Source organism: Lissotriton vulgaris, chromosome 1_1, assembly GCF_964263255.1.
Source record: "Lissotriton vulgaris chromosome 1_1, aLisVul1.2, whole genome shotgun sequence".
NCBI classification, from domain to species: Eukaryota; Metazoa; Chordata; class Amphibia; order Caudata; family Salamandridae; genus Lissotriton; species Lissotriton vulgaris.
In genome coordinates, this window is record NC_141685.1 from 146,914,026 (window position 1) to 146,928,816 (window position 14,791).

At 48.4% G+C, this 14,791-nt stretch overlaps 1 protein-coding gene across 1 annotated transcript in view; it reads left to right on the top strand.

Annotated features, from left to right (window-relative positions):
* Nucleotides 1-14,424, top strand: part of LOC147737861 (uncharacterized) — a 351,241-nt gene extending 336,817 nt beyond the window's left edge. Inside the window, 1 exon segment of the mRNA XM_086924987.1 lies at nucleotides 13,101-14,424. Within this exon segment, the coding sequence (XP_086781113.1) occupies nucleotides 13,101-14,424 (1,324 nt within the window).
* The last annotated feature ends 367 nt before the right edge of the window (nucleotides 14,425-14,791 follow it).

Genomic DNA, 14,791 nt, shown 5'->3' on the forward strand with positions numbered 1-14,791 from the left:
TCTGAGTTGAGCTTTAGGCAGCAGTTGCTCATCCAGGTTGCAACGTCTTTCATTCTTCCTGGAAGCTGAGTCTGGTGTCTTCGGGGTTCTCCATGAGGGAGAGGATGAGCTGGGTGCCGTCAGTGTAGGTTACTATGTGAGCCCGTATGATGATGGCTGTGAGGCGGGCCATGTAGATGTTGAAGAGCGTGGTGCTGAGCGATGATCCTTGGGGTACGCCGCAGTTGATCTCTGTGGGTTCGGAGAGGAAGGGTTCGAGTCTAATCCTTTGGGTTTTGCCTGCGAGAAAGGAGTGGATCCAGTCAAGGGCGGTTCCCCGTATGCCGGCTTCGTGGAGTCTGGCTGCAAGAGTACAGTGGGAGACGGTGTCAAAGGCTGCTGGGAGGTCTAGCAGGATGAGGGCCGCGGTGTTGCCCTGGTCGAGCAGCCTGCGGGTTTCACCGGTAGCAGCGAGGGTGGCGGTCTCGGTGCTGTAGTTGCTGTGGAATCTGGACTGGGAGGAGTCTAGGATGGCGTTCTCGTTGATGAAGGATGTCAGTTTGGCCTTGACAAATTTCTTGGTGACTTTGGCAGTGAAGGGAAGGAGAGAGGTGAGCCAGTAGTTTTTCAGGTCAGTCGGGTCCACAGAGGATTTCTTGAGGAGGGGCTTGACCTCAGCCCGCTTCCAGCCATTGGGGAAGATGCCGGATTTGAAAGTGGCGTTGATTGTGCGACGTAGTTCGGGTGCAATGGCGGTGGCGACTCTGTGGAAGATGTGCAGTAGTCAAGGGTCCTTGGGGGCTCCTGAGTGAGTGCTCTTCATGATCCTGGTGGTGTCTTCGATGGTGACCGTTGTCCAGGCGGTGATGGTGGGCTAGATGTCGTTGCTGGAGGGGAGGGGAGTTTATGCAGTCCATTAGCTGAAGTTGTCGTAGAGTGCCTTAATTTTTTTTTTTTCAAAATTCTTTTTATTGTTGCATCAGAAGGCTCACACATGCAAAGGATCAGCACTCGGTAGAGCGTCAACATTCCGCTCTAGCCGACAGCACGCAACTTTTCTGGTGTCGTTAGACATATCACCCCTTATTAGAACTCTTGCTTTTGAAACAGCCACTGAAAAAAAGGAACAATAAACTAGAAACATCCCATAAAACAGCAGGTCTCTACCCTCTCCCTCCCATCGCCCCCTACCCGGTCTCCTCTCCCCCCCGCTCAAGCGTTCCTGTCCGTCCCTAGCACAGGAACTGGTCAGTATGGTATACAGTTATCAAGCATGCAATCCCGGCGTCTAGACTATTCAGGCTAGGGTTCCATAGGCTTCAGGATTGCAGTTCACAATGTCTCATTCTAGTCCGTGATAGTGCCTCCACTTGGCCCAAACCCTCCGGAACTTTTTGGGGCAACCCCTTGCTTTGTAGGTCACTCTCTCCGCCGCCATGTACAGATCCAATCCACGCCTCCATTCCTCTAAGTCTGGTTTTTCAGGGGCCCCCCAGCGCCGTGCAATGTCTCGTTTCGCCACCACTAGTGCTAATACCAGAAAGATGATCAAGGGGCGGGGTAGGTCTACTTCTGTAGTCGTGCCCAACAGTGCCAATTTGGGATCCCGTGGAAGGTCCACTCCCAGCACCTCCCCCAGTTCCAGGAACACACTCTCCCAGTAGTCCTGGATGACTGCACAGCCCCAGATTATGTGGAAGAAATCCGCACTCTGCTGGCGGCACCTAAGGCATGTCGTGTCAGGTACTCTGCCCATTCTAAAGAGCCTCACCCTGTCAAAGTATGATCTGTGCAACACCTTAAATTGAATAAGGCGGAGCCTCGATTTGATGGCCACCTCCCGGGAGAGCGCCACTCTCGGCTGTTTCCCCAGCCACAAGAAGGCTCGCAGGTCAGCGTGGATTGTGTCCAGGGTCTTGTTCGGCAATGGATAGTACTCATTCTGGAGCGCGTAGAGGAACTTAGGGAGGATGATCATTTTATATAGTGCAGCACGCCCCAGTAAGGTGAGCGGGAGCTGTCTCCACCTGTCCATCTCAGCCGTGGCCTCCAGCATAATGCGGGATAAATTGGTAGTGAAGGAGCGCGTCCTATCTAGTGTTATAAAGACTCCCAGGTATTGGAAGCCGTCGTTAGTATGTATCAGTGACTCTGGCAGGCAGGCCCCCCTCTCCATGCCTTGTGGATCATAGAGGATTGATTTGTGCCAGTTTATTTTGTGGCCTGCTCGCGCCCCAAAGTCGTCAAGCTCTCTGAATAGTGCCGGGATAGTCGTGTCTGGGTCTGTCACGAACAGTAGTACGTCGTCGGCATACAGGGATATTTTTTCCTGTGTGGCAACTGAGCCCCCCCATGTAAACCCTTTGACTGTCTGGTTCTGCCTGATTCGTATCGGGAGGATCTCGATGGTGAGGGTGAACAGGAGGGGGGACAGTGGACAGCCCTGTCGCGTGCCCCGCCCGATAGGGAACTCGCGAGATAGCTTCCCATTGACTCGTACTCTCGCTCTCGGGCCCGAGTAGAGGAGCTGTACCCATTTTAAGTACTTGGGCCCAAACCCAAACCTTCGGAGGGTCCCCAACAGGAAAGGCCAGTGGACTGCGTCGAATGCCTTCTCCGCAACCAAGGAGAGGAACCAATGGGGTTCACTTCTCTTGGAGACCTCCTGTAACCAATTGTGGGTGCGACGGAGGTTTAGTTTAGTGGCCCTATCCGGAAGAAAGCCGGACTGGTCCATATGCACTAACTCAGTGATGACCTGTCGCATGCGACGAGCCAGGACTGTGGCCAGAATTTTTGTCTCTATATTTAGCAATGAGATTGGGCGGTAGGATGAGCAGTCATCTCTAGGTTTCCCCTCTTTGTAGATTGGCACAATGATAGCCAGGTCCAGGTCCGGAGGGAGGCTCCCCGCCCGGTATGATTCAAGTCAAGTCAAGTCATAAGATTTGTTTAGCGCACTACATACCCAGAGGGTTTCAAGGCGCTTAGGAAGGGGAGGAGGATTATTTGTCAAATATCCAAGTTTTAAGCTGCTTTCTGAACGCTAGGTGATTCTGGGTGAGGCGAAGGTAAGCGGGGAGTGAGTTCCATGTTTTGGCAGCCAGGTATGAAAAGGATCTGCCTCCCATGGTGGACTTGTTGATGCGAGGTACAGTGGCGAAGGCTTGGCTGGAAGAGCGAAGTTGGCGGGAGGGGGTGTAGAAGGACAGTCGAGAGTTGAGGCAATCTGGTCCGATGTCGTAGAGTGATTTGTGTGCGTGGGTGAGCAGTCGGAAAGTGATCCTCTTATTGACGGGTAGCCAGTGGAGGTCTTTAAGGTGACCAGAGATGTGTTCGTTGCGTGGGATGTCTAATATGAGCCTGGCTGAGGCGTTTTGGATTCGTTGTAGTTTCTTCTGGAGTTTAGCGGTGGTACCTGCGTAGAGGGTGTTTCCGTAGTCCAGTCGGCTCGTGACTAGAGCGTGGGTGACTGTTTTCCTTGTTTCGGAGGGGATCCAGCGAAATGTTTTTCTGAGCATGCGAAGAATGTTAAAGCAGGAAGAGGATACGGCGCTGACTTGTCTGTTCATTGAGAGTGAAGAATCCAGGATGACGCCAAGGTTCCGTGCGTGGTCTGTCGGGATGGGTGCTTTTCCAAGGGCTTCCGGCCACCAAGAGTCGTCCCATGCAGAGGGGGATGTACCTAAGATGAGGACTTCTGTTTTGTCTGAGTTCAGTTTCAGACGGCTTTGTTTCATCCATTCGGCAACTTCTTTCATTCCTTCGTGTAGGTTAGTTTTGGCGGTGCTGGGGTCCTTGGTGAGAGATAGGATCAGTTGAGTGTCATCCGCGTAAGAGATGATGTTGAGGTTGTGTTGGCGGGCGATGGCCGCGAGGGGGCTCATGTATACGTTGAAGAGGGTGGGGCTGAGTGAGGATCCTTGTGGTACGCCGCAGATGATTTCAGAGGCCTCGGACTTGAAAGGTGGGAGGCGGACTCTCTGGGTTCTTCCGGTGAGGAACGAGGTGATCCATTCCAGTGCTTTTCCTTGGATTCCGATGTTTCTGAGGCGTTGTAAGAGGGTGCTGTGGCAGACTGTGTCGAATGCTGCAGAGAGGTCGAGGAGGATGAGGGCGACTGTGTCTCCATTGTCCAGTAGAGTTCGAATGTCGTCTGTTGCTGCGATGAGGGCGGTCTCAGTGCTGTGTTTGGCTCGGAAGCCAGATTGTGAGGGGTCGAGTGATTTGTTGGTTTCGAGGAAGGCGGCGAGCTGGTTGTTGACAGCTTTCTCGATGACTTTGGCCGGGAATGGAAGAAGCGAGATGGGGCGGTAGTTTTTGAGTTCGGTGGGGTCTGCTGTTGGTTTTTTCAGAAGGGCGGTGAGTTCAGCGTGTTTCCAGTCTTCTGGGAAGGTAGCGGAGTTGAAGGAGCAGTTGATGACGTCTCGGAGGTGCGGAGCTATGACAGAGTCTGCTTTGTTGAAGATGTGGTGAGGGCATGGGTCTGTGGGGGATCCAGAGTGGATGGAATTCATCAGGCGGATGGTGTCCTCAGTGGAGATTGGGTTCCAGGCGTTAAGGGTGTTAACGGGGGGAAGATGGTCAGCAGATGGTAGGGTGGATTGGCTTCTGTGTTGGTTGTCAAAGCTGTTGTGGATGTCAGCAATCTTGTTGTGGAAAAAAGAGGCTAGGGAGTCGCAGAGGGTTTGAGAGGGGTTGATGTCGTTGGAGTTGGCCGAGGGGTTGGAAAATTCCTTGACGATGTTGAAAAGTTCCTTGCTGTTGTGGGCGTTGTTGTCAAGTCGATCCTTGAATGCTGTTTTCTTGGCTTTTCGGATCAGTTGGTGGTGAGTGCGGATGACGCTTTTGAAGGCGTCCTTGTTGCTGGTGGATGGGTCTTTTTTCCAGGCCTTTTCAAGGGAGCGGCACAGTTTCTTGGACTTCTTGAGGTCATCGTTGAACCATGAAGCCTTCTTGTTGCCAAGTTTGTGTTGACGTTTTTTCAGTGGTGCTAAGGTGTCGGCGGTGTTGGATAGCCAAAGGGTGAGGTTGGAAGCGGCTTCGTTGGCGTTAGAAGAGAGGGCTGGGGAGGTTTGAAGGAGCGATGTGGAGATCTGCTCCGTGGTGATTTTGTTCCAGTTTCTTTGTAGAGTTGGTTGGAGGTGGATGGTGGGTTTCGGCTTGTTGTAGGTGAAGTGAACGCAGCTGTGGTCAGTCCAGAGGAGATCCGTAGTGTGGCTGAAGGAGACATGGTTGCTGGAGGTGAAGATGGGGTCGAGTGTGTGACCTGCGATGTGGGTGGGGGAAGTGACCAGTTGTTTAAGTCCGAGGTTGTCTAAGAGGGTGGCGGTGTTGCGGTCGTTGATCTTTTCAAGGTGGAAGTTGAGGTCTCCCAGAAGGATGTAGTTTTTGGAGGGGAGCGCGTGTGGGGTGATGAAGTCCGTGATGTCTTCACTGAATTTTGCGCGGGGTCCTGGTGGTCTGTAGAGGAGGGTGCCTCTAAGGGTTGTCTTGGGGTCGATGTGGATCTGGAAGTGAAGGTGTTCGGAGTTAGCGAGGTTGGCGTCGGAGCTGGTAGTGATGCGGATGAATTTCTTATGGACGATAGCGATTCCTCCTCCTGTATGGTCGGTGCGGTCCTTGCGTGTGATCTTATAGTCATCAGGGATAGCGATGGCGATGTCAGGGGCGGAGGAAGCGTTCATCCAAGTTTCCGTTAGGAAGGCGACGTCAGGAGAGATGGTGTCTAGTAGGTTCCAAAGGTCAATGGCGTGCCTGTGGACCGAGCGGGTGTTGAGAAGGATGCATTCTAGGTGGTTGGAGTCGGGAATCTGTGTTGTGGTCGTAGCGGAGATGTTGTCGGTGCCGCTAAATTTGCAGGAGAAGCAGGAGAACGGTCCATGGGTGCGTCCAGGAGCGGCATGGACGCAGTTGGGGGCGCGACCGGGGTTAAGGGCTAGGAGGGTGGCGGCATCGTAGGTAACGCGGGGGGCTGGGCAGCGCGAGGGGCAGGGGGTCTGGCGCTGGGCGCGGTCCAGGCGCGGACGGGCGTAGACGGGCTTACCTTTGGCGCACCTTCGGCGCGGGTTGGGCGCGGTCGCTGCGCGTGAACGCTGGCGCGGGAAGAACTGTCATATATGGATGGTGGAGGGGGAGGGGCGAGGGCGTCTCAGCTGGGAGGCGGGTCGGGCACACGAGGAGGACAACAAATAAACAAAATGGAGGCGGGGGGAGGAGCAGAGCGGAGCGCTATTGGCAAACGCGCAGACAATGTCAATAAATAGCCAAATGATTTAATTTCAGAGAGCAGCGCTACGATCCCACGGAGCAGCCTAGCAATGTCTTTAAACAGCCAAATGAATCAATTTCAGCGGAGCAGCGCTACGATATCACGGAGCAGCCTAGCAATGTCAATAAACAGCCAAATGAGTAAATTTCAGCAGAGCAGCGCTACGATACCACGGAGCAGCCTAGCAGTGTCAATAAACAGCCAAATGAGTCAATTTCAGCAGAGCAGCGCTACGATACCACGGAGCAGCCAGGAGCACAGGGAGCGACCACTCTATCCGTGAGGAGGAGCGAGTCACAGCTTGTGCATCACAGCAGCGCTGTATTAACTTAGTGGGAGGGCGTCTCAGCTGGGAGGCGGGTCGGGCACACGAGGAGGACAACAAATAAACAAAATGGAGGCGGGGGAGGAGCAGAGCGGAGCGCTATTGGCAAATGCGCAGACAATGTCAATAAATAGCCAAATGATTTAATTTCAGCAGAGCAGCGCTACGATCCCACGGAGTAGCCTAGCAATGTCTTTAAACAGCCAAATGAATCAATTTCAGCGGAGCAGCGCTACGATATCACGGAGCAGCCTAGCAATGTCAATAAACAGCCAAATGAGTCAATTTCAGCAGAGCAGCGCTACGATACCACGGAGCAGCCTAGCAGTGTCAATAAACAGCCAAATGAGTCAATTTCAGCAGAGCAGCGCTACGATACCACGGAGCAGCCAGGAGCACAGGGAGCGACCACTCTATCCGTGAGGATAAAGAGGGCCTTCATGTGCCGCTGCAATAAGTCCGCAGTCCGTTTAAAGAACTCCGCCGGGAAACCATTCGGCCCCGGAGCCTTCCCCGGCTTCATTGCCTCCGATAACTCCTCAAGGGTTAAGTCCGCCTCTAAGGTGGCACTAGCTTCTGTGGACAGGGTAGGCACCTCCATGTCGCCCATGTATCGTTGGGCGTCCTCACTGTCCCCCAGGTCCCTGGCCCTGTAGAAGTCCTCATAATAGGATGCAAAGGCTTCCGCTATACCCTCATCAGTGGTCACCCTCCTGTCCCCAGTCAACTGGACCTGATCCACCCAGCGCGACGTACGCTCCTTTCTGCTCAGCCAGGCCAAAAGTTTGCCCGACTTGTCGCCCACATCGTAGAGCCTGTGGAGAGTCGCCAGAGCCTGGGTGCGAGCTTCGTCTGTGGCCAACTCCCTATAGTGCCTCTGCGCGTCAAGCAGCCGTCTAAGGCTCACCTCTTCATTCTGCTGGAGGTACTCCGTAGAGTGCCTTAATTTTTAGGTCAAAGTAAGAGCCAAGCTTTTTCCAGAGGCCCTGGGACAGTGCGATGTTTGTGGCTTCGCTGGAGGGTTTGGTGAACTGCTGGATGATGTTGAAGAGTTCCTTTGGGTTGCTGTCGTTGATGAGGATTTTGTTCCGGATGAAGGTCCTCTTGGTGGCTCTTAAGAGTTGGTGGTATTCTGTCATGGCTAGCTTGTAAGTGGTCTGGTCTTCGGTGTTTCTGCTGTTTCTCCAGAGTTCCTCGAGACGTCTGCAGGCGCGTCTGGCTTCTTGGAGGTCGGTGGTGAACCAGGCAGCCTTCAGGGGGCGTTGTCTGTCAGTGTGGCGGAGGGGTGCAAGTTTATCTGCGCAGTTGGTGATCCAACGGTGTAGTTCAGTGGCTGCAGAGTTGGTATCTGTTGTGGCAGCGGGGGGGTTGAGGATGAGGGCGGAGTTGAGGTGCTCGTCTGTGACCTTGCTCCAGTTCCTCCGAGCTGGGCATGGGGCCGGCTTGTGTGCGGTGGTGCTGCTGAAAGAGAAGTGTATGCAATGGTGATCTGTCCAGAGAGGTTGCAACATGTGACTGAAGTGGAAGTTGGTCCCACCTGCGAAGATGGGGTTGAGGGTGTGTACTATCTTTTGGGTGGGGGTGGTGAGCAGCTGCTTCAGTCCGAGGTTGGCGAGGTTGTCCAGGAGGGCGGTGGAGTCGGGGTAGCTGCGGTTATCGAGTTGGAAGTTCAGGACTCCGATTAGTATGTAGTCCATGGAAGCGATGGCGTGGGGTGCCATGAGTTCGGCAATGGCTGTGGTGAAAGGAGTGCGAGGCCCAGGGGGTCTGTAAGTGAGGGTGCCACGTAGCATGGTACTGGGGATGGTCAGGATCTGGAAGTGGAGGTGTTTGGTGTTGGAGAGGGAGTCGCTCGTGCTGGATGTAGAGAGTTGGAGAGAGCTCTTGTGTGCGAGGTTGACCGGCCGTCCGGCGTGGGTGCGGAGGCAGTGGGTGTGATGTGGATGATGAAGGAATGTCGGCGGTGTTAGCGGGACAATTGGCTGTGGGTGGTGTTTGGCGACGACAGCTGACAGCTGACAGTTGTTGTTCCTTCCGAGATTGAGTGCGAGGAGGGCAGCTGGCACATAGCGGTGAAAGGTGGGAGATTCAGGGTCCCTGGTGCTGGTCCCGGTAGGGGCGCAGATGGATGCAGATGGGCTTGCCTTTGGCGTGCCAGCGGCATGCCCGCTGCGCACAACAGCCATTAAATAGGGGAAGGGGAGGAAAGTGCAGATGGGAGTCGGGAGCGAGAAAAGAGGCGGGGGCAGCAGGGCAGCAGGGGGGAAGAACGGGCGTGAACAGGAACGGAGGCGGGGAAGATCAGGGGCCAGAAAGCGTAAAGGCAGCAGAAGGCTATGAGCAAGAAATGAGGAAACTCGAAATGAAGCAGAATAAGAATTAAGGCAAAAAAAAGGCGAGTAATAGCTAATAAAGAACTGTTGGACTCTGCCAGTGTATTCTCTTCATAACAGTTTTCTTCTTTGTGCCTCTTACTTTAGGGCTCTTATAAATTCTAAGGTTTATCTGGCAAAGCGTGCCGCCACATATGGTCATTGTAGCAGTGGCCAGCCACCCCATGTTCCCGCAAACCTCCCCCATCAATTTCTGAGATTTCAATAACCCTGGCACCCATCTGATGTAGCCACATTCCTCAAGGAATATGAATGTGGTGGGATCCTAGCGCAGGTCTAGTCCCCTCTCAGGTTGGGAAGCACTGGGCCATGAGCACGCTTCCGTCCCGTGTTCACCAGCAGTCCCCTGACTGTCTACATAGTTGTTTCCTCTATACCATGTGATTCTATCCTCCCCGCAGTCTGTTCATTCTTCGTCCCTCCTCTCTGGATCTGACTTCCACCTCTTTGCTTCCTCCCAACCTACCCTTTCCAGTCCTGTTTGTCACCTCCAATGCCACAATGGGTCTCTTTAAAGAAGAGTGTAAGAAAGCCTCTATTTCCTTATTCCTCTGGTTTTCTAAAGTGTTTGCCTTTTTTTCTTATGCAATTTTAGTTTCCTTTCCTGTTATGCTGCTTTTTTCCTTTTACAGGTTTTGCAGTGTCTGCGTCCTGTCAAAGGAGTGTGACAAGTTCTGTACCACCAGGTAAGTACTTATCTTCCACACAATTTGAAATGGTGAATTCCACTGAGCTAACTGGACACAGCCTCAGTCTACGGTGGTGATCAAGGGGAAGAGGTGTAAAATTTATGAGCTCAAACATAGGTTACCCACCACATCGTAAACTCAATCCTCAGCAACACAATTCACAATAACACAGAGTTTGGCCAATAGAAACTCTACAATTCATTCACAATCATAAGGTCCTCCGTTTGAGCTAATAGGGACTCAGATAACTAGAGATGGAAAGTCACTCCTCTATGAGGACCTGTAATAAAGAAGTGCCTAGCTAATAATATTCACACAATATTAATAAAATCACCAATAAGTAGGGACAAACACATGGAATAGTTATCAAGTTATCTTTATCTAAACTTCAAGATTGAATGGTCAAAGTACTAACACACATTAGAATAATTCAATAATGGTTATTCTTTTGTATACAGGTATATCACAGCACATCACAGCTCAGGCCAAATACATAGTCAAATAACACCTTTTGGGGAAGGAAGAGAGAAAAAGAGAGAAAACACATTGCAAAATAGAATTTACAATTTGGAATCATAGAACCCAAGAATCTGTTGTAGATTTATCAGAACCAGGACACGAGATGGACCCAGTAGAATGCTAGAGCACAGCATGCAATATCTGGAGTCATACATTCCTCAGCTGAAAGATTTTACCTGCTCAACTTCACCAGCCGGTAAAGTGCGGAGGTAATCAGGAGATGTCAGTTCAGGGAATAATCAGAGTTCAGACCGACAGCATGTGAGGCCCAGGACTTGCAAGGGAAAATAGTAGCATGCTGTCCTTTTCCCAAGGGGCAATTGTACCGCCAAACGTTTTCAGTTCCTGCCAACAAAATAACTTTTACACAGTTTGCATGATTGCCATTTGTCAAAATCCATGGTGCAACCGTTGTGTTATCGTTCTCTAACCCAATTCATCCGTAACCCATACGTTATACCTTTGTTCAGTGTTCACTGTTCTTTAACCCCTTCTGTAAGTCACGGTGGGCATGTGCGCTTGACGGCCAGTGCCGTCCGAGCCACGCCTGTGATTGGAATGTCCAGCACCGCAGCGGAATTCGCGCAGCAGCCAAGGTGTTAAGAATGTGCAATATCACTTCCCTTCGGAAATAAGAAATACATTTGCAATTCGACGTGTCCACTCCACACTCTCTCTTCTGAGCTTGCAACAAAGTCAATAGAGTTTTATTCTGACAGAAAGGATGTCCATTTTTCAAACAGTAGGACAGAAACTTCAGCGATAATACTCGTAGCTACAGTGCAATCAGGACAACATTTTTAGTTTATTTGAAGGTAACATTAAAAGACAAAATACATTTTTGAGGCCTACAAGGAAAACCACTAAATCACTATTTTCTGAAGAAAAAATTTGCTAATATTGAAAACAGTAAAGAAATAGAGATGCATAAGAAATAATTTAAAAACACCATTTCATTATACTTATAAGCATAGCCTAATTACGTTTCATTAAGAAACATGCAAGCACTTTCTATCGGAATTACATCTCAAGAAAACATAAGCAGGACTCATTTTACTTGAGCATTTTCATAATCATATTTTGTTTTAAAACTACAGACTGCATTATTACCTTTCACATTATTTTCATAGCACATTAGTAGGTTTCTCTCTCTGTCATGAATGACTTAATCTCAAACCAGTTTGTGACCCTTCTGCATGCTTTAACGATGCAGTTTTAAACTCTCACATGTTTCACGAGGCACACTGTTAGTCATGTTTCTTAAGTATGTATTATGTACAGTATCACACCCAATGGAATTGATCGTCCAAAACACTCTTAATAAAATAATCACGCTCCACCAGTGGCATTTAAAGCAGCGATTACAACAAGGCAGATTCCTTTGTTTAATTAAATGTCCCTTCATGGATCCCTGAAATAAGAAATAGAAGAGTCATTTAAATGGGCAGGGGAGTACAGATCATCTGATGATTCATTAAAGGAGGTACACATACCTTACTGTGATGCCAGTCATCATCACAGAAAGAGTAAGTTGTTGGTGTTGGATGCTTCTGAGAATCTGTGTCATGATGCATGTGTAACTTGTGTTTCTTTCTACAGTATTCACTACTTTTGCTCTCACGACATTGAGTTTCGGTGGTGCCAAGTTCCCTGTCTATGCAGTATCCATAAACTGTTTCACCCCCCTTGGAGTTCAACTCATTTATAATTTCTAACTCTATTTTTACAGGTCACTGAAGCAGCAAAAAGAAAAAGAATGTTGTAATGTTGGAAACATTTTTAAAAAGGGTTATTTTGAGGAAAGTAGAAACATTCTAGATCTCTAAAGAAGAAACTAGTTCTATGCACCAGGAATGGTGAGGAATTTGGTGCAGAAGAAACTGCTGAATGTGAAAGTGATTTATCGACTTTCTTACAATCCTTATTTGTTGTCAAACCTTGAAGTACAATGACCAGGAACATTTACCAAGTGTCAGTTATTGGGATTGAATAACCTCTGAAATAATAACTGTACCTGCAAGTAAATTGAAAATCTACTGCAGCTACTAAATATAAGAATATTTTCACTTAAAGGAAACATTTCACGATTGGTTGATCAAAGAACATAGGCAACAATTGATCCTCACACAGTGCACTTAGGAATAATCAGTGTTGCAAATTCTTTCTGATGGTTTATGAGAAATTCCTTAGAGACCTAAGCCTCTCTCAGCAAATCAGTATGAGTAGACGTGATGTGATGTGACAGAACTGTCAGGAAGGCTAATAACCTCAGTTTACAAGAGCAAGCTTTTGTCTCCAACTCCTGTGATTCAGAGGAGAGAAAACATTGTATTTCAAAAATAACTGAAAATGTTCTTCTCAGATATCATTACAGCAAAGACACTGGATTAACATCGACAATATAGAAAGATTTTTCCCACCAACTCTGTCTCTTGGGTTGATCTATGTTGTTTCTAAGTGTGCCAGACCTCCAAAGTTAATGGTGTACCTTTATGGGCTTTACCGGAATAGGAAGCTTAAAAAGGGCCAGTGTTACACTACAGATAATTCATAAACTACCCTAGCATGTTTTAATCCCTTCTTAATTAGTTGTATAAAAAATGTACCTCACTTATAAGTGCGAATCCCCAAAGTCCCTATCACTGTTTTTAAAACTCCTAAATTAAATGCGATTAACTACAGTTAGAATGAGCTTAATTCTACTTGAGAGAATCCTTGTGGGCATAACTTGGAGAAAATGAATCCTTGAAGGGCATCTTAATAAAAAGTTTATACGTTAGCTAGGCTGACTTCAAAGGTAAGACCATTGATCTCCAAATAAAAGCTATAATTAGTTAAATACAAATGTGAAGAGGAGCTTCGGCAGTGTAGTTTAGAAGTTAATGTTAAGTTTTAACATAAACAAGTACAGACTCTGGAATCAGATTCAGTCTTAAGATGGCATGTATCCAGGAACAACCCCAACTTGGAGATACAAACTACTCGAATAAGAGCAATGAATGTGAGAACAGCTTTAGTTATCAATCCCACCTCACTAAACACAAGAGAACTCACACTGGACAAAAACCGTATCAGTGTCCTGAATGCCAGAAAGGCTTCAGTCGGAAAAGCGATCTCATTCAACATGAGAGAATCCACACTGGGCAAAAACCTTATCTGTGCACTAAGTGCTGTAAGTGCTTTAGTCAAAAAGACCAACTCATTCAACACGAGGGAACTCATACTGAGCTCAAACCGTATCAGTGTTGTGAATGCTGTAAAAATTTCAGTCAGAAATCCAGCCTTACTTTACATGAAAGGATCCACACAGAGCATAAACCGTATCAGTGCTCTGAATGCTGGAAAAGCTTCAGTCGGAAATTCAGCCTTACTTTACATGAAAGGATCCACAGGGGGCATAAACCGTATCAGTGTTCTGAATGCTAGAAAAGCTTCAGTCGGAAAATAACTCTCACTCACCATGAGAGCACTCACACTGGACATAAACTGTATCAGTGCTCTGAATGCCAGAAAAGCTTCAGCGAGAGAACCAAATTAATTCAACATGAGAGAACTCACACTGGGCAAAAACCTTTTCAGTGCTCTGAATGCAGGGAAAGCTTTAGTCAGAAATCTGGTCTCGCTCACCATGAGAGAACTCACACTGGACTAAAACCAAATAAGTGCTCTGAATGCTGGAAAAGCTTCAGTCAGAAAGGTAATCTCACTCAACATGAAAGAACTCACACTTGACTAAAACGGTATCAGTGCTCTGAATGCTGGAAAGGGTTCAAATTGAAACAAAGTCTCACTAGACATGAAAGAACTCACACTGGAGAAAGACCTTATCAGTGCTCTGAATTCTGGAAAAGCTTCAGTCAGAAAGGTAATCTCACTCAACATGAAAGTACTCACACTGGACTAAAACCGTATCAGTGCTCTGAATGCCGGAAAAGCTTCAGTCATAAAGGAAATCTCACTCAACATGAAAGTATTCACACTGGACTAAAACCATATCAGTGCTCTAAATGCCAGAAAAGGTTCAAATTGAAACAAAGTCTCACTAGACATGGAACAATTCACACTGGAGAAAGACCATATCAGTGCTCTGAATGCTGGAAAAGCTTCAGTCTCAAATGTGATCTCACTCGTCATGAGAAAACTCACATTGGACTAAAACTGTATCAGTGCTCTGAATGCCAGAAAAGGTTCAAATTGAAACAAAGTCTCACTAGACATGAAAGAACTCACATTGGAGAACGACCTTAGAAGTGCTCTGAATGCCAAAAAAGCTTCAGTGGGAAATCCATTTTAATTCAATATGAGAGAATCCATACTGGGAAGAACCCATTTCAGTGCTCTGAATGCAGGAAAAGTTTCCAATTGAAATAAAGTCTCACTAAACGTGAGAGAACTCACACTGGAGAAAGACCTTATCAGTGCTCTGAATTCTGGAAAAGCTTGTCAGTAATCTGGTCTCACTCAACATGAGAAAACTCACACTGGGCAAAACCTTGTCATTGGAGTAAATGCCAGGGAAGCATCTGCTGGAGACTCAGTTTGATTCAACATGAGAAAATCCACAGAGAGAAAATAAATTATCAGTCCTCTCAGTGTGACAAAAACTTCACTTATA